This window comes from Ranitomeya variabilis, chromosome 2 (assembly GCF_051348905.1).
Source record: "Ranitomeya variabilis isolate aRanVar5 chromosome 2, aRanVar5.hap1, whole genome shotgun sequence".
NCBI classification, from domain to species: Eukaryota; Metazoa; Chordata; class Amphibia; order Anura; family Dendrobatidae; genus Ranitomeya; species Ranitomeya variabilis.
This window is the reverse complement of record NC_135233.1, coordinates 439,043,875-439,067,511: the sequence shown is the minus strand read 5'-3', so window position 1 is coordinate 439,067,511 and position 23,637 is coordinate 439,043,875. Positions and strand designations below refer to the sequence as shown.

Sequence of the window (23,637 nt, the reverse complement as noted above, 5' to 3'; positions counted from 1 at the left end):
TCTTGTACATAGGAGCAGTATTATAGTAGTTATATTCTTGTACATAGGAGCAGTATTATAGTAGTTATATTCTTGTACATAGGGGCAGTATTGTAGTAGTTATGGTCTTGTACATAGGGGCAGTATTATAGTAGTTATATTCTTGTACATAGGAGCAGTATTATAGTAGTTATATTCTTGTACATAGGAGCAGTATTATAGTAGTTATATTCTTGTACATAGGGTCAGTATTATAGTAGTTATATTCTTGTACATAGGGGCAGTATTGTAGTAGTTATGGTCTTGTACATAGGGACAGTATTATAGTAGTTATATTCTTGTACATAGGAGCAGTATTATAGTAGTTATATTCTTGTACATAGGAGCAGTATTATAGTAGTTATATTCTTGTACATAGGGTCAGTATTATAGTAGTTATATTCTTGTACATAGGAGCAGTATTATAGTAGTTATATTCTTCTACATAGGAGCAGTATTATACTAGTTATATTCTTGTACATAGGAGCAGTATTATAGTAGTTATATTCTTGTACATAGCAGTATTATAGTAGTTATATTCTTGTACATAGGGTGAGTATTATAGTAGTTATATTCTTGTACATAGGAGCAGTATTATAGTAGTTATATTCTTGTATATAGGGGCAGTATTATAGTAGTTATATTCTTGTACATAGGGGCAGTATTATAGTAGTTATATTCTTGTACATAGGGGCAGTATTATAGTAGTTATATTCTTGTACATAGGAGCAGTATTATAGTAGTTATATTCTTGTACATAGGAGCAGTATTCTAGTAGTTATATTCTTGTACATAGGGTCAGTATTATAGTAGTTATATTCTTGTACATAGGAGCAGTATTATAGTAGTTATATTCTTGTACATAGGAGCAGTATTATAGTAGTTATATTCTTGTACATAGGGGCAGTATTGTAGTAGTTATGGTCTTGTACATAGGGGCAGTATTATAGTAGTTATATTCTTGTACATAGGAGCAGTATTATAGTAGTTATATTCTTGTACATAGGAGCAGTATTATAGTAGTTATATTCTTGTACATAGGGTCAGTATTATAGTAGTTATATTCTTGTACATAGGAGCAGTATTATAGTAGTTATATTCTTGTACATAGGAGCAGTATTATAGTAGTTATATTCTTGTACATAGGAGCAGTATTATAGTAGTTATATTCTTGTACATAGGGGCAGTATTGTAGTAGTTATGGTCTTGTACATAGGGGCAGTATTATAGTAGTTATATTCTTGTACATAGGAGCAGTATTATAGTAGTTATATTCTTGTACATAGGAGCAGTATTATAGTAGTTATATTCTTGTACATAGGGTCAGTATTATAGCAGTTATATTCTTGTACATAGGAGCAGTATTATAGTAGTTATATTCTTGTATATAGGGGCAATTTTTATTATAAAATCAAACATAAATACAATAATAATAAAAACAAAAATCACCCAATATTACAAAACACAAATCACTTAGGTTATATACACACCAAGTACTAAACAGTCAGATCATATTCATAAATAAATTTAAGGCTACTTTCACACTAGCGTTAACTGCATTACGTTTCAAAACGTCTTTTTTCAGAAAAAACGCATCCAGCAAAACTTTTTGCTGGATGCGTTTTTTTCCCATAGACTTGTATTGGCGACGTATGGCGACGGATTGGCATACGTCGTGTACGTTTTACGACGGATGCGTCGAAATTTGGCGACACGTCGTCTCAAAAAAACGTAGATTGTAACGTTTTTTGTCTCCGCCTAAAAAACGTGTCGCGACGCATCCTGCGGCATACGTCGTTGGCTGCAATGGAAGCCTATGAGCGACGGATGCGTCGGGACACGTCGTACGACGCAATGCAGCGCTGCAATACGTTTTTTTTACACTGAGCATGCTCAGAAGAAGTATTTTGTTGCCAATTGGCCAGACACCCCCAAATCTATATAAACCTGGCCTGGGCCTTGAACCCCACATATGCCAGCAAGACACAGAGAAGCAAAGAAGCCTGCCAGCAAGAGCCAGCCTGCCACAAGACCCCAGCCAAGCACAAGACCCCAGCCAGCCTGTCACAAGACTGCAGCCAGCCTGCCACAAGACTCCAGCCATCCTGCCACAAGACTCCAGCCATCCTGCCACAAGACTCCAGACATCCTGCTACAAGACTCCAGCCACCATAGCCAGTGTGAGTATTGCAATTTTAGTGTGCATCTGTGTGCCTGTGCATTTCTGTGTGTATGAGGTACTACTGACTACAGCAAGAGCTTAAAACCTGAAGAGAACCTGAGGCCTGCCATCGTCCTGCACCAGCCAGTGCCATGCTAGAGTCCAGATCCACCATGATGCCAGCCACTGTGAAGACCTGCTGCTTCAGCCAAAGGATTGTCAGCCTTTTGTATGTGTGTGTGTGTATGCGTCTTCTGATTGGTTTCACCTTTCTGCCTTTGTTGTACATATGTGTATTTGCATAAAGCTATGTGCGTGCATGTGTATGTGTGCATTTTTGGACGGCTGTGTGCTTTTGTACCATGTGCCTGCACCATATTATGCCTTTGCCAATTTTATGCCTGTTCATGTGGGAGGGTATGTGTCCATGTGCAGGATTGCATCAGGATGTGGTCAGGATTTTCCATCAGTATTTGTACGCCAAAACCAGGAGTGGGTGATAAAAGCAAAAGTGTGCCTGTTTTCGTATTATACTTTACCTAATTTTTACACTCCTGGTTTTGGCTTACAAATACTGATGGGAAATCCTGCCCAAATTCTGATGCGATCCTGAATGTGGACACATACCATGCATGTTTTTTGGGTACGTCTTGTTGATGGCATGTGCATTTGTCCATGCTGTATAATTGGTTATTTGCCTTTTTCTGATGTATTGACTGTATAGTGGTCTGTGCAGCATGTGGTTTAATTTTTTTTTTTTTTTTTTTTTTTTTTTTTTAAATCTGATGTGTTTTTTAAAAAAGTCTAGCGGTGTGCAGCTTGTGGTTTGAATGTGTGAGTGTGGGGTTTTTCTATTTAATAAAAGTGTTGAATTTTTTTTTATTACAGTTATAACCATTTGCAGTTGAAGTACTTGTATTTAAAATAAAGAGCATGTCAGCTCCTTGTGATTTTTTAAAAAAAAGTGCAAAAAAAAAATTATAATAAAATGTTTATTAAAAAAATGTCCGTAGTATTATTTCATAAAGGTAAATTTAAAACTGGTGTATGTACCAATGGTTACACATGCAATACAGGGTTGGTTGAGGGCTCATTTTTTTTAATAAAGGTTAACCTGTAAAGTATTTTTTTTTTTTTTTGGGGGGGGGAGAGGTTATTTATTTTAAATAAAATGTGTCAAATATATTTTTTCATGGTGTTAACATTAAAAAATTTTGTTTTTTGGGACATGGAAATGAATGGTATAACGTGCAACTTTTTGGGGGGGTTTTGGTGTTCACCTGTATGAACATTTCTGACATCATTTTAGTAGGGTGTTTATCATTGAACATTACCTAGTTCAGGGGGTGGTCTAACTATAGATCCATTATACATATAACAGATAAACCAGGACACAGCCGCTGCCCACCAGGACACAGCCGCTGCCCACCAGGACCACAGCTAAAGAGCTAGAAGTAAGTTTTGAAGACCCCAATCTGCTACTTCAATGTGTCGAGCAGATTGCAAGTGTGTCTTTAACTTACAGAACCACCAGGACACAGCCGCTGCCCACCAGGACACAGCCGCTGCCCACCAGGACACAGCCACTGCCCACCAGGACACAGCCGCTGCCCACCAGGACACAGCCACTGCCCACCAGGACACAGCCGCTGCCCACCAGGACCACAGCTAAAGAGCTAGAAGTAAGTTTTGAAGACCCCAATCTGCTACTTCAATGTGTCGAGCAGATTGCAAGTGTGTCTTTAACTTACAGAACCACCAGGACACAGCCGCTGCCCACCAGGACACAGCCACTGCCCACCAGGACACAGCCGCTGCCCACCAGGACACAGCCACTGCCCACCAGGACACAGCCGCTGCCCACCAGGACCACAGCTAAAGAGCTAGAAGTAAGTTTTGAAGACCCCAATCTGCTACTTCAATGTGTCGAGCAGATTGCAAGTGTGTCTTTAACTTACAGAACCACCAGGACACAGCCGCTGCCCACCAGGACACAGCCACTGCCCACCAGGACACAGCCGCTGCCCACCAGGACACAGCCACTGCCCACCAGGACACAGCCGCTGCCCACCAGGACCACAGCTAAAGAGCTAGAAGTAAGTTTTGAAGACCCCAATCTGCTACTTCAATGTGTCGAGCAGATTGCAAGTGTGTCTTTAACTTACAGAACCACCAGGACACAGCCGCTGCCCACCAGGACACAGCCACTGCCCACCAGGACACAGCCGCTGCCCACCAGGACACAGCCACTGCCCACCAGGACACAGCCGCTGCCCACCAGGACCACAGCTAAAGAGCTAGAAGTAAGTTTTGAAGACCCCAATCTGCTACTTCAATGTGTCGAGCAGATTGCAAGTGTGTCTTTAACTTACAGAACCACCAGGACACAGCCGCTGCCCACCAGGACACAGCCGCTGCCCACCAGGACACAGCCACTGCCCACCAGGACACAGCCGCTGCCCACCAGGACCACAGCTAAAGAGCTAGAAGTAAGTTTTGAAGACCCCAATCTGCTACTTCAATGTGTCGAGCAGATTGCAAGTGTGTCTTTAACTTACAGAACCACCAGGACACAGCCGCTGCCCACCAGGACACAGCCGCTGCCCACCAGGACACAGCCGCTGCCCACCAGGACACAGCCACTGCCCACCAGGACACAGCCGCTGCCCACCAGGACCACAGCTAAAGAGCTAGAAGTAAGTTTTGAAGACCCCAATCTGCTACTTCAATGTGTCGAGCAGATTGCAAGTGTGTCTTTAACTTACAGAACCACCAGGACACAGCCGCTGCCCACCAGGACACAGCCGCTGCCCACCAGGACACAGCCACTGCCCACCAGGACACAGCCGCTGCCCACCAGGACCACAGCTAAAGAGCTAGAAGTAAGTTTTGAAGACCCCAATCTGCTACTTCAATGTGTCGAGCAGATTGCAAGTGTGTCTTTAACTTACAGAACCACCAGGACACAGCCGCTGCCCACCAGGACACAGCCGCTGCCCACCAGGACACAGCCACTGCCCACCAGGACACAGCCGCTGCCCACCAGGACCACAAAACGATGTCCTCTTCTGACAGCCCTCCTCCACAGCAACAGCGTGTATCGGTAAGTTAACACAAAATTTTTTTTTTTTTTTAAATTTCTTTAAATTAAATTTTTATGGATAACTACATGCATACATTATGTTTCAACAGGAAGCTGAATCAGATGAGGAGCTGTCAGAAGGGGGCGAGACGGGTGGAGAGATGCAAGTGGAGGAGGAACCAAGTGTAAGTAGTGGTGAAACAGTTGCTTCGCACATCACACTGCACCATACACAAAACAGATTACTAAACACCTGCCTACCTTAACTGAGAATTTGTTTCCTTCATTTCAGGCTGCTGCTGCTGCTCCTGCTGCTGCCGCTGAAGGCTCTCCCAGACAGTCCCAGAGTCGGCGGACTCGTCGCCACGGTCGGCCATCAGTGAGTTTTTTTTTTTTTGGGGGAGGGGGATTCTATTGGTACTTTAGTATTTCAGTGTACTAATTTGTTTGTTTTCCTTTTTTTTTTTTTTGACACAGGCTTCACAGCGTGCTCCCGCAGAAGAGGAGGATGATGATGATGACATTGATGTAGACTGTCTCATCGAGGAGGTTCGTGAGCGGGAGCCGCTGTGGAACATGGCTGACCGCAGGCATGCAGATACCGGTGTCACCCGTCGGCTCTGGGACGAAGTGTGTCGCACCCTGTTTCCAAGGCGGGAGAGCCTTCATCCTCAGCAGCAGAGCAAACTAGGTAAGTATTCACTTTCCAGTGATGTTTTGAGCTGACTGTAATGTATTGCATTTACCAATTTTTTGTTTTTTATTTTGATTCTTGTCTTCACAGTTGGAAAGGTTAGGAAGCGGTGGCGGTCACTGAGGGATCGCTTTAAGAGGGAATTCAATGATGAGATGAAGGCCCCGAGTGGCTCTGCAGGAAGGAAGAGGAGCAGATATAAATATGGCCAGGCCCTCTCCTTCCTGAGGCGAACCATGCTAAGCAGAGTGTAAGTATTCTACAGCCCAATTATAACCATGTTAACCTGTCTACTTAGTTTGCTTTCAGTCAGGGCTTTTTCATTCCAATGTATTAATTTCTTTTGTTTTTTCTTTCACAGCACCTTCTCCAGCCACCGGGCGCCTGCATCTTCCTCTGCGCCCTCTGAAGCGATCCCTCCTGAGTCCGCCACTGAGGGCCACGTCGGTAGGCCCCACACCTCTGTCCCCTCCTCTGACCCCTCTGTCCTCTCCTCTGACCCCTCTGTCCCCTCCACTTCATCCGCCCCAAGCAGTGGAGCATTATTGCAGGCTTCATTGCTCGCATCTGATGCTGAACAGTTAGCGTTCCCTTTACCCCACCCCTCTGATCCTGCCACCTCGACACCACCATTAGGTTCGTGGCGGCAGCGCCAGAGGGGTCAGGAAAGGAGCTATGCTCCTGAGTTCTTACACCTGAATGCATCCTTCCAAGGCTCTTTCAAAATTTTGGGAGAGCAAGTGACTGCTGGTTTCAACATGGTGCAATCACGCATCAGTGAAACAAGCCAGGAAACCAGCAGTCGCTTGGATAGGCTGCATTCAGCTGTAAGTCCCGATCCGGCCAACCTTTTTTTCCAATCCATGCTCATGAGCATGGAGAAGCTTTCTTTTGAGCAACAGATGCGGGTAATGAATACCTGCCATAATGCTGCACTGCAGGCCATTAATGAATCGACCCACACACCTCACCACACCTCCACTCCAATTCCACACCATACCCCCCATTACCAAACCCAGCCCCAATACCCACACCAGCAGCATTACCAAACCCAGCTCCAATCCCCACACCAGCACCATTACCAAACCCCACGCCACTCCCACTACCCTACCCAGTCACAATACCCGACCCAGTCCCCACAACAATCCCGGCCCCTAGACCAAATTACTTCCCCAATGTTTTCCTTACTGAACTTTTCTCTTCCACCTACCCCAACACCACCCCCCTCTGGTCAGCCTCTTGGTTTAACCCCCACTTCCACTGCACCCCAAACAAGTAGGGTTTCCCCACCTACCGACGTGGTCCAACCTTCCGGCACATCCTCCTCTCATATCTCCACCCAACACTTTGAAAATTTGTAAAGTGTGTAAATAAGATTCTAAAAAATGTTCTAATTTTTCTATAAAAATGTTGGAAAATATATATATATTTTTTTTGCAAAACAAAAAAAAAAAAAAAAAAAAAGAGTTAAAATAAATTTCTGATTACAATTCTACTCTTTGTGTGTGTGTGGATTTATTAAGGTAATATAATAAAAAAAGGTTTAATAAAAACAAACACCAGACATGTAAAGGGTATAACATAATGGTTTTACTAGCAAGAAAACCACGCTTTTGGGCCTTTTTTTTGGGGGGGGGGGCAGAAACACTTTTTTTACATAACCAAAACACATGGGAAACAGGTTACACATGGGAAACAGGTTACACAATCATGTCTTGCCACGGGATCCGCCCGACAGGTGAGACAAAATAATCGGCAAACTGGTCCCTCATCCTTGTAACTGAACTTGTAGAGCGAACCGAGCTGCTGCGGTAGTCCCACAAGGTGGTCTCCAACTCTTCATCATCCAAAGAAACGGGCTCCTTTGACAGGACAAAGTTGTGGAGCACCACACAGGCTTTAACTACCTCGTCTATAGTTGTTGTTTTCAGCTTGATAGCCGTCAGCAGAACTCGCCACTTCGCCGTCAATATGCCAAAGGAACACTCCACTACTCTTCGTGCTCTAGTAAGCCGGTAATTAAAGACCCGCTTGGTATGGTTTAAGTTCCGGCTACTGTACGGTTTCAGTAGGTGCAGCGACAGTTGAAAGGCTTCATCACCTACAAAGACATATTCCAGGGCTGGGTCATTTGTTCCTGGCAGTGGTCTGGCTGGCGGGAAATCGTAGCTCTCTCCATAAAGGCAACGACCCATCGGAGAGTTTTTAAACACTTGCGAATCATTGGACCGTCCATACGCTCCAATGTCCACGGCAAGGAACCTGCAGTTGGCGTCTGCAATAGCCATAAGGACGATGGAGAAATACTTCTTATAATTATAATACTCCGATCCTGTTCCTGCCGGTTTCGCAATCCTTATGTGTTTCCCGTCAACTGCACCCACACAATTAGGGAAATTGCAAATTTGCTGAAACTCTTCAGCACTTCGCAACCAGATTTCCGTGGATGGTTGGGGGATATACTCTGGTTGCAAAGTGGTCCAAACAGCCCGACATGTGTCCTTCACTATTCCAGAGATAGTTGAAATGCCCAGCCTGAACTGATAATGGAGCGAAGTCATAGATTCACCCGTAGCTAGGAAACTTTATAAAAAAAAAAAAAAAAAAAATGTTAAAAATTGTTTGTCTGTGCAATTTTTTATAATATGGCACTGTTAATTTTTTTTAAAATGACAGGAGACCCAATAAAACCAGCATGAATCCGGTGTAAAAAAACAGTGGAATGTCCGCCAAGAAAACCCAAATTACATGCTGCAGAAAATAGTGCGCAATATGTCAGCGCAGTATTGTCTGCAGCATGTAATATAACATTCAAAATGACCAATGACAGGAAAAAAGCAGTTGCATGTCATCAAACCCAAAAAACCCCAAAAAAAAAAAACTGCAGAAAATGCAACGCAATATTTCAGCGCAGTATTTTCTGCAGTCTGTTATCTAACATTCAATATGAGCAATGACATTTAAATAAAGCAGTTGAATGTCCGCCAAGAAAACACAAACTACATGCTGCAGAAAATAGTGCGCAATATGTCAGCGCAGTATTGTCTGCAGCATGTAATATAACATTCAAAATGACCAATGACAGGAAAAAAGCAGTTGCATGTCATCAAACCCAAAAAACCCCAAAAAAAAAAAACTGCAGAAAATGCAACGCAATATTTCAGCACAGTATTTTCTGCAGTCTGTTAACATTCAATATCAGCAATGACATTTAAATAAAGCAGTTGAATGTCCGCCAAGAAAACCAAAACTACATGCTGCAGAAAATAGTGCGCAATATGCCAGCGCAGTATTTTCTGCAGCATGTAATATAACATTCAATATCAGCAATGAAATAAAAAAAAGAGGCTTACCGCAGGGTCACCATCAGCCGCTCCGCCGGTGTGATGGCAAGCCTCATCCTTGTATCCTGTCTTCGGATGACATCCTCCAGTTTTGCAAGCAAAAAATCAAAATGTTCAATCCTCATCCGCACGTAGTTGTGGAATTTGTGTGGATTGTGCCGCAACTCCAGGTACAAAGTGGACTGGACACCCCGGGTCATCCGTAGTTGATTAATCGGATGAATCCACATTCGTCTTCGTCTCCGTTGCTGCAGAAGCATCCTACGCAGGGGCGTAGCTAGAGCTTTTGCCGCCCGGGGCTGTTCCCGAGTTTGGCGCCCCCCCCCCCCAGAATGTATGCGATTTTCACACTTAGTCATGTACCGACGAGCTCCTCTCCCTTAAGCTCCCAATGTTAAGTGAAAAACTGAGAGAAGCAGAAGAGAAGCTCGTTGTTACAGGACCACGAGTATGAAAATCGCATATGAGTGACGTGTCCATGTGTCGACGACTGGAACCTGCAGAGCTGAATCCTGACATCGCAGCTTCTGAATTCTCACAACTAATGCACTGCACACTTTTAGGATTCTCCCTGGCCGGTGGACGGTCATGTCAGCACAAGCATGCGATTTGTATACTTCTGACCACATTCCGACTAGACGTGCCTGGCCTCGCTCAGTTCATTATCATAGAGTGAGGCCACACATGTCTAGTCAGCATGTGACCGCATGTATGTAAATCGCCAGCACGAGAGAATCCTGACAGTGTGCAGGGCGCACTGTGAGAAGTCAGAAGTCTGCAGTCACAAAGAATGACTGCAGACTCATTACAAACCTGGACATGCCCTTTAATGCTCCTAACATAAATAAAAACATGAGAGTTAGTTAGTATCACAAATAACATTTACATCCAGGTACCTTATAGATGACGTCGCCTCTGGAGTTGTTCTCCTTCATTTCTTCATATTGTCCAGACCCCATGATGAGTTTTCTGATCCACAGCCGTCTCTGCAGACTTCCATCTTCTCCGCTCTTTTGCAGAAAATCTCCACATGATGCCCTTAAAGATACAAGTGTCATTATAATGCTCCTGAATAAAAAATTGCCCCTCACTATATTGTCTGCATAAAATATGACCCCCACACTGTCCGTCTTATGGTACTTGCTCTTCACACTGACCTCTCCTTTCTATACCGGACCCCTCTTCACACTGACCTCTCACACTGTGTCCCCCCTATAGGGCCCAGTATTTATACTGTACTCTCTCATCACACTCCCCCTCCTTTGTATACTATCCCCTCCTGGCTGTGCCCTTACACTGTCCCCCATGCTACGCATGCACACATCCCAACACCCTCACTCCCCGTACTCTGTCCACATACGTTTTTCACATCGCTACTCATACTGTGTCTGCATACATCCCCCCGTTTGACCCCAAGCTGTCTGCACCCATCCCCCATACTGTTTCCTCATATATGCCCCCCCATCTCCCCCTTTGCTCTTCATTTTGTGTCCTCAGATCTCCCCCACACATTAAATCCCCCATCTCCACTCACATTAAATATCCCCAATCCAATAATATATCCCACTATCCCCACTCACATTAAATCCCCCCCACTCACAGTAAATCCCCCCCACAATATATGCCCCCCATCCCCACTCACATTAAATCCCCCCCACAATATATGCCCCCATCCCCACTCACAGTAAATCCCCCCCACAATATATGCCCCCCATCCCCGCACATTAAATCCCCCCCACAATATATGCCCCCCATCCCCGCACATTAAATCCCCCCCACAATATATCCCCCCCATCCCCGCACATTAAATCCCCCCCACAATATATGCCCCCCATCCCCACTCACAGTAAATCCCCCCCACAATATATGCCCCCCATCCCCTCACATTAAATCCCCCCCACAATATATGCCCCCATCCCCTCACATTAAATCCCCCCCCACAATATATGCCCCCCATCCCCTCACATTAAATCCCCCCCACAATATATGCCCCCCATCCCCACTCACAGTAAATCCCCCCCACAATATATGCCCCCCATCCCCTCACATTAAATCCCCCCCACAATATATGCCCCCCATCCCCTCACATTAAATCCCCCCCACAATATATGCCCCCATCCCCACTCACAGTAAATCCCCCCCACAATATATGCCCCCCATCCCCGCACACTAAATCCCCCCCACAATATATCCCCCCCATCCCCGCACATTAAATCCCCCCCACAATATATCCCCCCCATCCCCACTCACAGTAAATCCCCCCCACAATATATGCCCCCCATCCCCTCACATTAAATCCCCCCCACAATATATGCCCCCCATCCCCTCACATTAAATCCCCCCCACAATAAATGCCCCCATTCCCACTCACAGTAAATCCCCCCCACAATATATGCCCCCCATCCCCTCACATTAAATCCCCCCCACAATATATGCCCCCCTTCCCCACACAGTAAATCCCCCCCCCACTGCACCTTCGGTGTCTTCAGCTCCACTGGAGCACTTACCACCGCTCTGTGTCTCCTGGTCGATCTGCAGCTCCTGCTCTGCCGCGCAGGTGAGTGACGTCAGCAGCGTGATCACATGACCTGATCACGCTGCTGGCGTCGCTCTGACCCGGCAGTCAGAGCTTCAATTGTACTCGCATCACAGATACGAGTACAATTGAACACTGGGAGCCGGCACGCCGCAGCTTCTCTGTGCCGGCTGTCAGCTTGACAGTCGGCACAGAGAACAGCTGACTCCCAGTGCGGGGGGTGACAGAATGCAGCCGCCGGGGGAGACACTGCGGACCGCCGCTTTAGGCGGCCCGACTGCGCCCCCCTGCCGGCTGCTCCCCCCTAGATACGCCACTGACTCACCCCCGCATTGTGCCGCCCCCCCGCATTGTGCCGCCCGGGGCGGACCGCCCCCCCCGCACCCCCCTTCCTACGCCACTGATCCTACGCCTTTCCGCTGCCGCCTCCTTCTCCCGCACTATGATATCCAGGCGATTTGTCTCAAAGATAACGTCGGTAACCAAACTAGCAATCCTCCCAAGAACACCTTCCATCGCTGCCACAAAACTAAAACCCACAAAGATGGGCTGTAAATACAGTACTATATAGTTTTTCAAATTTTCCAGTAGCCAATCAAATTTTGGGAGCCTCCCCTTTTAAAAACGGATCCGTCGGAAAAACGGATACAACGGATGGTAAAACGGATACAACGTATGCAACGCATCCAGTATTTTCGACGGAAACGTTTAGCGGATTAGCGACGGATCCGTCGAAATGCTGGATGCGTGGCATACGTTTGTCACCGTTTTTCACTTTTTTGACGCATCCGTTTTTTCGGCCAAAAAACGGATTTGCGACGTAATGCAGTTAACGCTAGTGTGAAACTAGCCTAAGTGTCCACACCTGGATGGAGAAGAAAATCAAACAAAACAATAACAAAACAGTATATATATCATCATATTTCCTAACTGAAATTTATGTTCCTCCATAACTTATTGTTTCTCTGACTCCTTCCAACTTCTAGTGATTTTATCCACCGGAGTTCTGACATAACCTGACCAGCCGCAGCGGTGTGATCGAACAGCTCATTGTGCAGTGACACCCGGGTTCTCATGTGCCAATGATAGTATTTGATAACACTTATGATAATGTACATCGTCTCTCTGTCGATGTTACTAACAGTGGAGGGAACACCATAGATTATGTCAGGATACTTTAGGGTCCGCAGTCTGGGGATTTTTAGACTATCTGACACTTCCTCCCAGATCTTCCTCCCTCCCCAGCAATCACATATAAAGTGCTCCATAGTCTCCTCCTGCTGACAACCAAGGGGACAATTCCTATCAGAGACACTCAGATGTTTCAGGTTTCCCTTGACAAAGAGACGACTATGCAGTGAAAGCCAAGTGACATCAAACAGTTTAAGAGGAAGTCGTTTCCCGTTTAGGAACCTAAGGCTTTCCTGCAGGGTGGTGGTGACACAATCTCTCAGGGCCAGTGGAGAGTAGAAGAAAGTCCTACATACATGAGCATATATGTCTCTTCTCGTACTCCTCTCAATGTAAGACTTCTCCAGTCCCCACCTCCTAACACACTTCAGACCGTAGTCCAGATACTGGGGGAGGTGATCACCTGTCCATCTCCTCCTCTTGAGACTGCCGCCTCGCACCCAAGATTCTGCAAAAGGCAATATCCAGTACCTGATACTATTTACCCACAGGGAGCTACTGTTTGAGTCCATGTTCCCAAAATTTACCTTTAGGAACAAGGAGTCAAAGAAAACCCTTGGATTCAACATATCCAGCCCACCCTCTCTCCGCCGTAGGTACGTTATTCCTCTCTTTATTAGGTTCAACCTATTCCCCCACAAGAGCTGGAAGAACAGGCTGAAGAGCCTCGCTGAGAAAGATTCTGGCAAAGGGAAAATGACAGAGACATACAAGAAAACAGGGACCAGGTAAGTCTTCAACATTGCGACCCTTTCTCTGTAGGTCAGCCTCCAGTTCTTCCATCGCTGAACCTTTGCATTTCCGGTTTCCAATTTCTCCTCCCAATTTAGCGTGGCATTATCATCCCTCCCAAATTTAACCCCTAGGATCTTAATATGGGTGGAGGCTTTGGCAAACTGCCGCAGATCAAAGCTGGGATCAGTATCTAATGTCCACAGAGCTTGACTCTTCTCAAGGTTGACCAGAGACCCGGAGGCCTCTGAGTAACTTCTGATAGACGCAGATAACATCTGCACCTCTCGAGGATTAGAGATCACCAACGTCACATCATCCGCATAGGCAACAACATTCAGAGGCAGGCAATGGGGGACCGGCACCCCCTGAAAATCGCACTCCTGCAGTGACCTCAGAAACGGGTCTAGGGCAAAAACATACAGGAGCGGACTCAGTGGGCAACCCTGTCTCACCCCTGCCTCAACTCCAAAAGTGTCACCCTGCCAACCATTAATCAGAGGAAAGCTCACCGCCTCTCTGTACAATGTCTTCAGCCAATCCACAAATTGTCCCGGAATACCGTACTTTGACAAAGTGGCCCACAGATAGTCATGATCAACCCTGTCAAAGGCTTTAGCCTGGTCCAGACTAACAATATATTTCCCACACCGCAGAGCTTTACATCTCTCAAACATCTCCCGTATCGAGATGACTGCTCCAGAGATGTTCCGCCCTTTTACTGTGCCAAACTGAGAGCCTGCCAACAGTGCTGGGGACAAACAGACTAATCTAGAAAACAGGATCTTTGCTAGAATCTTCCTGTCCACATTCAAGAGGGCAATCGGCCTCCAGTTCTTGATGTCGCTCGGCTCTTTACCCTTAGACAGCAGAATCAACGAGGACACTCTCATGGATGGAGGCATCAGGTGATTTTCTAGACAACTTCTATACACATCCACGAGGATTGGAGCCAGGAGGTCTCTGAATTTCCTATAAAATTCTGCTGTTATGCCATCTGGACCTGGTGCCTTCTTCAGATGTAATTTATCAATAGCCTCCTTAACTTCCTCCACCGTTAACTCTGCTGTCAAAGGAGAAAAGTCCAGATCATTAGTATCAGGCACAGGAGTTGCCTCCAAGAATTGAGCCATCTTATCTTTATCCAAAACTTTCCTCTGAAACAAGTCAGCATAGTAAGATCCCACTACCTCCAGGATACCCTCCCGTGACTCCTGCAATACACCCTGGAAGTCAGTGAGACCCGTGACCATTTTTTTGACTACCCTCTCCCTGCAATTCTCAAAGGGATCAGGGGCCCCTAAGGACCCATAATCCCGTTCAAGAACCAGGGAGGTATACCTACTATACTGATACTGCCTTATCTCAGATTTCAGTCGGTCGATCTTCACTTTGTCATCCCCGCCCGCCGAATATAGTGACTCCAATTCTTTACGCAGCTTTAGGTACTGGCTGTACTTATTCCTCCCTTTATTAACTGACAGTCTCTTTAAGAGGGATCTGATATCCTCCTTGACGTCCTCCCACCAGTCGGTCATGTTGTCATAGAAGTCAACCCTATCCAGATGAAGCTGGATAAGGGAGTAGACACGACTCTGAACATAAGCATCATCCAGGAGACTGGAATTGAGCTTCCACAACCCTCTACCGATGTCCGGACGGTTAGAGGTCCCCAGACAGAAGCACAAGGCGAGGTGATCAGAGTAAGGGACGACCTTCTCACTCAGGGTGCCGACAGCCTCAGTAGGACTTACAAAAGCAAAATCTATCCTACTGCTCCTGTTCGAACATGAATACGTGAATTTTGGCTGTCGACCTCCCTGTGCGAAAACGTCAGTCAGTCCAGCCTGCATTATAATGCTATTTAGGACCTTACCATCCCTGGTCACTGTCCTGCCCGAGGAACTGTCACCTGATGTCAGTATGGCATTAAAGTCCCCTGCCATCACCACCGGAAGAGAAGTGAAGAGGTAAGGCTTAACGGTATTAAATAGCTGAATCCTGTCAGTCACTGTCTGTGGCCCATAGATGTTAATAAGCCGGAGTCGCCTCCCATGAATAGTGACTTCCAGGACCAAACATCTTCCCATGACCACCTCCGTCATCCTATGCACAGTCACATCATTGGTGTTAAACAGGACAGCGACTCCGGCGTAAGGCTCCACAGCCAGTGACCAGAAAGAAGGACCGGACCTCCATTCCCTCTCAGCCTCTCTCATAAGCCCCAGAGATGTCAGTCGTGTCTCCTGCAGGAAAATGACATCGGTGTCCAGATGTGTGAGATGTTCATACACCACATGTCTCGTCCTCCTTGCCTTAATACTATTGACATTACTTGATGTTAGTGTTAATGAGAACCCCGCCATCACTACACAATAGAGAAGGAGCACAGTAACTGCCATCATCATGAGTCAGGGATGTTCTGTCCACCACTGGTGTCCATGACAGACTCTACCTGAGGGTCCACAGATAAAGGCTTCCGCTTTGACGGAGGGTGGTCCTCTATGTCCCTGTCACACTCTGCATCAACTTTCCTCAACTCTGTCTCATAATCATCATCATTAGACTCAGATAAAACTCCATACTTGTTGGACACAACCATCACTCCTGCAGAATTCTGAAGTTTCCTAGTAGCTCTCTGACTGGTGTCATATTCTGCCTCAGGTTTACGGGAGGACGTGCTCTTTTTCTTCCTTTTATTAAGATTGATGCTCCAGTCATCAGATACAGACAGTGATGCTGAGGGGGGGGGACACCTGAGGCTGCTGGACCTCCATGTTCCCCTCTGCACCCTCTATACCCTGCTTCTCTGGTGTTACATGAGTGGACTCCTGTTGGGCATCTGGGTTGGTCACCATCTCTCCTGACATTAAATCCTCCCCCTCATGTGCCCCTGCCACCACATCCTCATCCTCCTGAGCCTCTGCCCCTGCCAGTACAGCCTCATCAGGGAAGACTCTGCAGATATTATGCCAGGCGTCTGGACAGTCCCTGTGAGGGTGGCCCATCTTACCGCAGAGGTTACATCTAACATCCCGGCAATCCGCAGCGACGTGGCCGATTTCACCACACAGGCTGCACTTCACCACAGTACAGGCGTTAGCCAGATGACCTTTCCCACCACATTTGAAACATTTTCTGGGCTGCCCGGGGTAATAACATCTTCCCTTCTCCCTCCCAATGAAGAAGGAGTTGGGTAAGTGGGCAGTAATGTTATTGAATTGCCGCAGTTTCACCACAGCTTTCCACCCCATTGTCCAGATACCATCCTCATCTCTGACCTTGGAGAGTCCAGAGACGAGGTCACAGTGTCTCCGGAGCCACACCTCGATGTCCTGTGGGGGAACGGCCTCATTCCAGAAGGTGATATTTACCGTGACAGTGTCCGGCCTGGAGATAGGAACCAAAATAAATTTATTCCAGCCTTCAGAGTCTCTGAACCTGGGGTAATTGGCCCAGAACCTGTCCAGGTCACACTGGAGCTTGAAACTGACCTCGTAGCCCTGCCTGTCCTGAAGGTTAGACACCGCCAGTATCTCGTTTGCCACAAACCCCATCTGGCCGCATAGCAGCTCTCTCACCACATACCTGCGCTGTGGCAGATCCTCCTTGGCACCAATGTATTTAAACCGCACCACATTAATGCGCTTAAACGTCTGGCCGGTATACCTGGCGCTGGAGGTGAAGGATGGGGCGCCGCGGTTCCAGGCATTCCTGGGGGGCACCTGCCGGGTCACACTGGGCCGACTGACAGGGAGAGGGTCTGCAGCAGGGGGGGCTGCCACACCTTGTGGACTAGATGGTAAAGGGGGATAGTCACACATATCATGCACATTATCATCAGCAGCATCATTATCATCAGACAGTGCCACGTTCATGACAGGATGTGAAACCCCTCCAACCCCCGACCCCATGGGCACAACATCACCAGCCCCAGTCTGTGCCTCAGCCTCAGCTTCGGCCTCATCAGCACAAACAGTCTCACAAATAATGTCCTGCTCCTGCGTGGGGCATTCTGGGACCTGTGGTGCCTCTGCTGGAGTCTGCAGTGCATGCTCCTGTTCACACTCAGCTGCCTCAGAAGCACAAACAGTCTCACAAACACCGTCCTGCTCCTGCATGGGACATTCTGGGACCTGTGGTGCCTCTGCTGGAGTCTGCAGTGCATGCTCCTGTTCGCACTCAGCTGCCTTAGCAGCACAAACAGTCCCACAAACACCGTCCTGCTCCTGCATGGGACATTCTGGGACCTGTGGTGCCTCTGCTGGAGTCTGAAGTGCATGCTCCTGTTCACACTCAGCTGCTTGCTGCGGCAGTTTTTTCCCCTCCTGGAAGCAGAAGCGGGCAGCCTGTAACACTGGCCGTGTCCGCTGCTCGGGGGTCCCAGTCTCTACAGCACAGTCCTGCTTATAGGAGGCGAACCGCTCGCGGTTCCTGTAGGTCTCCGCCAGGGGCCCCATGCCCTCCAGCACAGATTCAATGTCCTGCACAACACTCGCCAGCTGTACCCCCAGTGTGTTCAGTCTCAGGTCATAGGCATCATTACCGGCAGGATTAGCGACTTTTAGGTTGTAGATAAAGTCTACTTCCATTTGCAGCGCTTTTTTTGCTGCTGTAACTCACCCAGTTTTCTGACCAGTCCCGGTATCTCGTCCGCTAGCTGCAGCTCGGGTGCACGTGCCGGCTGCACAGGTTTAGGCTTCACCACGGGTGCAGGGGTTTTGAACACAGTCTTGTGCGGTTCCACCACAGATGGCTTTGTGGCTCCTCGGCTGGGTGCAGGCTCCGCAGCAGGTTTATCGCTGCCACCTGATTGTGACCGGGTGCGTCCTGACAGCGCCACACTTCCATGTTGCTGCAAGTTCTCCTGGATTGTCTGTCTTTCCAGAGACGTCCGTCTCTGCCTGGAAGCAGGAGAGGTGATTGGTGCAGCTGCGGCTGCTTTCACCTGTGCTTCAGGCAGGGGCTGCTTACTGACCGGGGAGTTACAGGACTTCATACTGTGCTGTGTAACATCACTCACCAACACTTTAACTTCTTGCTTCTTTGCTGGACTTGGAGGAGATTTTCCTCCCAAAACTTTGCTTGCAGGTTTTTCTTCCTTCATAAAACTGCTGCATCTTTGGCTCGCTGCATTCACTGGTCTCACAGTGGCTTTGGGATTAGTATTCCCATTTAGAGAGGTCTGGGAGCCTTGTCCCAGTGTAGGCCGAGAAGCCTGGGCCTTGCCTGGGGAGCTTCCACGCCCAGGGTGGCCCCTCCCTGGGCTTGCTCCAGACATCAGGAGAGCTACCAACACACAACCTCACAGCTAGGAGGCAGTATTATAGTAGTTATATTCTTGTACATAGGAGCAGTATTATAGTAGTTATATTCTTGTATATAGGGGCAGTATTATAGTAGTTATATTCTTGTACATAGGAGCAGTATTATAGTAGTTATATTCTTGTATATAGGGGCAGTATTATAGTAGTTATATTCTTGTACATAGGAGCAGTATTATAGTAGTTATATTCTTGTACATAGGAGCAGTATTATAGTAGTTATATTCTTGTACATAGGAGCAGTATTATAGTAGTTATATTCTTGTACATAGGGGCAGTATTGTAGTAGTTATGGTCTTGTACATAGGGGCAGTATTATAGTAGTTATATTCTTGTACATAGGAGCAGTATTATAGTAGTTATATTCTTGTACATAGGAGCAGTATTATAGTAGTTATATTCTTGTACATAGGGTCAGTATTATAGCAGTTATATTCTTGTACATAGGAGCAGTATTATAGTAGTTATATTCTTGTACATAGGAGCAGTATTATAGTAGTTATATTCTTGTATATAGGGGCAGTATTATAGTAGTTATATTCTTGTACATAGGAGCAGTATTATAGTAGTTATATTCTTGTATATAGGGGCAGTATTATAGTAGTTATATTCTTGTACATAGGAGCAGTATTATAGTAGTTATATTCTTGTACATAGGAGCAGTATTATAGTAGTTATATTCTTGTACATAGGAGCAGTATTATAGTAGTTATATTCTTGTACATAGGGGCAGTATTGTAGTAGTTATGGTCTTGTACATAGGGGCAGTATTATAGTAGTTATATTCTTGTACATAGGAGCAGTATTATAGTAGTTATATTCTTGTACATAGGAGCAGTATTATAGTAGTTATATTCTTGTACATAGGGTCAGTATTATAGTAGTTATATTCTTGTACATAGGAGCAGTATTATAGTAGTTATATTCTTGTACATAGGAGCAGTATTATAGTAGTTATATTCTTGTACATAGCAGTATTATAGTAGTTATATTCTTGTACATAGGAGCAGTATTATAGTAGTTATATTCTTGTACATAGGGGCAGTATTATAGTAGTTATATTCTTGTACATAGGAGCAGTATTATAGTAGTTATATTCTTGTACATAGCAGTATTATAGTAGTTATATTCTTGTACATAGGAGCAGTATTATAGTAGTTATATTCTTGTACATAGCAGTATTATAGTAGTTATATTCTTGTACATAGGAGCAGTATTATAGTAGTTATATTCTTGTACACAGGGGCAGTATTATAGTAGTTATATTCTTGTACATAGGAGCAGTATTATAGTAGTTATATTCTTGTACATAGCAGTATTATAGTAGTTATATTCTTGTACATAGGGTCAGTATTATAGCAGTTATATTCTTGTACATAGGAGCAGTATTATAGTAGTTAAATTCTTGTACACAGGGGCAGTATTATAGTAGTTATATTCTTGTACATAGGGGCAGTATTGTAGTAGTTATGGTCTTGTACATAGGGGCAGTATTATAGTAGTTATATTCTTGTACATAGGGACAGTATTATAGTAGTTATATTCTTGTACATAGGGGCAGTATTATAGTAGTTATATTCTTGTACATAGGGGCAGTATTATAGTAGTTATATTCTTGTACATAGGAGCAGTATTATAGTAGTTATATTCTTGTACATAGGAGCAGTATTATAGTAGTTAAATTCTTGTACACAGGGGCAGTATTATAGTAGTTATATTCTTGTACATAGGGGCAGTATTGTAGTAGTTATGGTCTTGTACATAGGGACAGTATTATAGTAGTTATATTCTTGTACATAGGAGCAGTATTATAGTAGTTATATTCTTGTACATAGGAGCAGTATTATAGTAGTTATATTCTTGTACATAGGGTCAGTATTATAGTAGTTATATTCTTGTACATAGGAGCAGTATTATAGTAGTTATATTCTTCTACATAGGAGCAGTATTATACTAGTTATATTCTTGTACATAGGAGCAGTATTATAGTAGTTATATTCTTGTACATAGCAGTATTATAGTAGTTATATTCTTGTACATAGGGTGAGTATTATAGTAGTTATATTCTTGTACATAGGAGCAGTATTATAGTAGTTATATTCTTGTATATAGGGGCAGTATTATAGTAGTTATATTCTTGTACATAGGAGCAGTATTATAGTAGTTATATTCTTGTATATAGGGGCAGTATTATAGTAGTTATATTCTTGTACATAGGGGCAGTATTATAGTAGTTATATTCTTGTACATAGGGGCAGTATTATAGTAGTTATATTCTTGTACATAGGAGCAGTATTATAGTAGTTATATTCTTGTACATAGGAGCAGTATTCTAGTAGTTATATTCTTGTACATAGGGTCAGTATTATAGTAGTTATATTCTTGTACATAGGAGCAGTATTATAGTAGTTATATTCTTGTACATAGGAGCAGTATTATAGTAGTTATATTCTTGTACATAGGAGCAGTATTATAGTAGTTATATTCTTGTACATAGGGGCAGTATTGTAGTAGTTATGGTCTTGTACATAGGGGCAGTATAATAGTAGTTATATTCTTGTACATAGGAGCAGTATTATAGTAGTTATATTCTTGTACATAGGAGCAGTATTATAGTAGTTATATTCTTGTACATAAGGTCAGTATTATAGTAGTTATATTCTTGTACATAGGAGCAGTATTATAGTAGTTATATTCTTGTACATAGGAGCAGTATTATAGTTATATTCTTGTACATAGGAGCAGTATTATAGTAGTTATATTCTTGTACATAGGGGCAGTATTGTAGTAGTTATGGTCTTGTACATAGGGGCAGTATTATAGTAGTTATATTCTTGTACATAGGAGCAGTATTATAGTAGTTATATTCTTGTACATAGGAGCAGTATTATAGTAGTTATATTCTTGTACATAGGGTCAGTATTATAGTAGTTATATTCTTGTACATAGGAGCAGTATTATAGTAGTTATATTCTTGTACATAGGAGCAGTATTATAGTAGTTATATTCTTGTATATAGGGGCAGTATTATAGTAGTTATATTCTTGTACATAGGAGCAGTATTATAGTAGTTATATTCTTGTATATAGGGGCAGTATTATAGTAGTTATATTCTTGTACATAGGAGCAGTATTATAGTAGTTATATTCTTGTACATAGGAGCAGTATTATAGTAGTTATATTCTTGTACATAGGAGCAGTATTATAGTAGTTATATTCTTGTACATAGGGGCAGTATTGTAGTAGTTATGGTCTTGTACATAGGGGCAGTATTATAGTAGTTATATTCTTGTACATAGGAGCAGTATTATAGTAGTTATATTCTTGTACATAGGAGCAGTATTATAGTAGTTATATTCTTGTACATAGGGTCAGTATTATAGTAGTTATATTCTTGTACATAGGAGCAGTATTATAGTAGTTATATTCTTGTACATAGGAGCAGTATTATAGTAGTTATATTCTTGTACATAGCAGTATTATAGTAGTTATATTCTTGTACATAGCAGTATTATAGTAGTTATATTCTTGTACATAGGAGCAGTATTATAGTAGTTATATTCTTGTACATAGGGGCAGTATTATAGTAGTTATATTCTTGTACATAGGAGCAGTATTATAGTAGTTATATTCTTGTACATAGCAGTATTATAGTAGTTATATTCTTGTACATAGGGTCAGTATTATAGTAGTTATATTCTTGTACATAGGAGCAGTATTATAGTAGTTATATTCTTGTATATAGGGGCAGTATTATAGTAGTTATATTCTTGTACATAGGAGCAGTATTATAGTAGTTATATTCTTGTATATAGGGGCAGTATTATAGTAGTTATATTCTTGTACATAGGAGCAGTATTATAGTAGTTATATTCTTGTACATAGGAGCAGTATTATAGTAGTTATATTCTTGTACATAGGGTCAGTATTATAGTAGTTATATTCTTGTACATAGGAGCAGTATTATAGTAGTTATATTCTTGTACATAGGAGCAGTATTATAGTAGTTATATTCTTGTATATAGGGGCAGTATTATAGTAGTTATATTCTTGTACATAGGGGCAGTATTATAGTAGTTATATTCTTGTACATAGGGGCAGTATTATAGTAGTTATATTCTTGTACATAGGAGCAGTATTATAGTAGTTATATTCTTGTACATAGCAGTATTATAGTAGTTATATTCTTGTACATAGGAGCAGTATTATAGTAGTTATATTCTTGTACATAGCAGTATTATAGTAGTTATATTCTTGTACATAGGAGCAGTATTATAGTAGTTATATTCTTGTACATAGGGGCAGTATTATAGTAGTTATATTCTTGTACATAGGAGCAGTATTATAGTAGTTATATTCTTGTACATAGCAGTATTATAGTAGTTATATTCTTGTACATAGGGTCAGTATTATAGTAGTTATATTCTTGTACATAGGAGCAGTATTATAGTAGTTATATTCTTGTATATAGGGGCAGTATTATAGTAGTTATATTCTTGTACATAGGGGCAGTATTATAGTAGTTATATTCTTGTACATAGGGGCAGTATTATAG

The 23,637-nt window shown here is 43.9% G+C and overlaps 2 protein-coding genes across 2 annotated transcripts in view; one reads left to right on the top strand and one right to left on the bottom strand.

The window, feature by feature from the left end:
• LOC143803830 (uncharacterized) overlaps window positions 1-23,637 on the bottom strand; it is a 154,456-nt gene that overhangs the window by 43,414 nt on the left and 87,405 nt on the right. The gene's annotated exons all lie outside the window — the stretch shown is intronic.
• Window positions 5,201-9,499, top strand: LOC143806479 (uncharacterized). The gene is made up of 6 exons (XM_077287067.1): window positions 5,201-5,282; window positions 5,372-5,446; window positions 5,554-5,640; window positions 5,739-5,952; window positions 6,046-6,205; window positions 6,317-9,499. The coding sequence occupies exons 1-6, from the start codon at window positions 5,238-5,240 to the stop codon at window positions 7,314-7,316; spliced, it is 1,581 nt and encodes a 526-aa protein (XP_077143182.1). The 5' UTR covers window positions 5,201-5,237; the 3' UTR covers window positions 7,317-9,499.

Excerpts from the sequence above, each read along its gene's own strand:
- LOC143806479 (XM_077287067.1), top strand. The coding sequence starts at position 5,238 with ATGTCCTCTTCTGACAGCCCTCCTCCACAGCAACAGCGTGTATCG. Across the intron at positions 5,283-5,371 it reads CACAGCAACAGCGTGTATCG|GAAGCTGAATCAGATGAGGA; the intron begins GTAAGTTAACAC and ends ATGTTTCAACAG. Across the intron at positions 5,641-5,738 it reads GTCGCCACGGTCGGCCATCA|GCTTCACAGCGTGCTCCCGC; the intron begins GTGAGTTTTTTT and ends TTTTTGACACAG.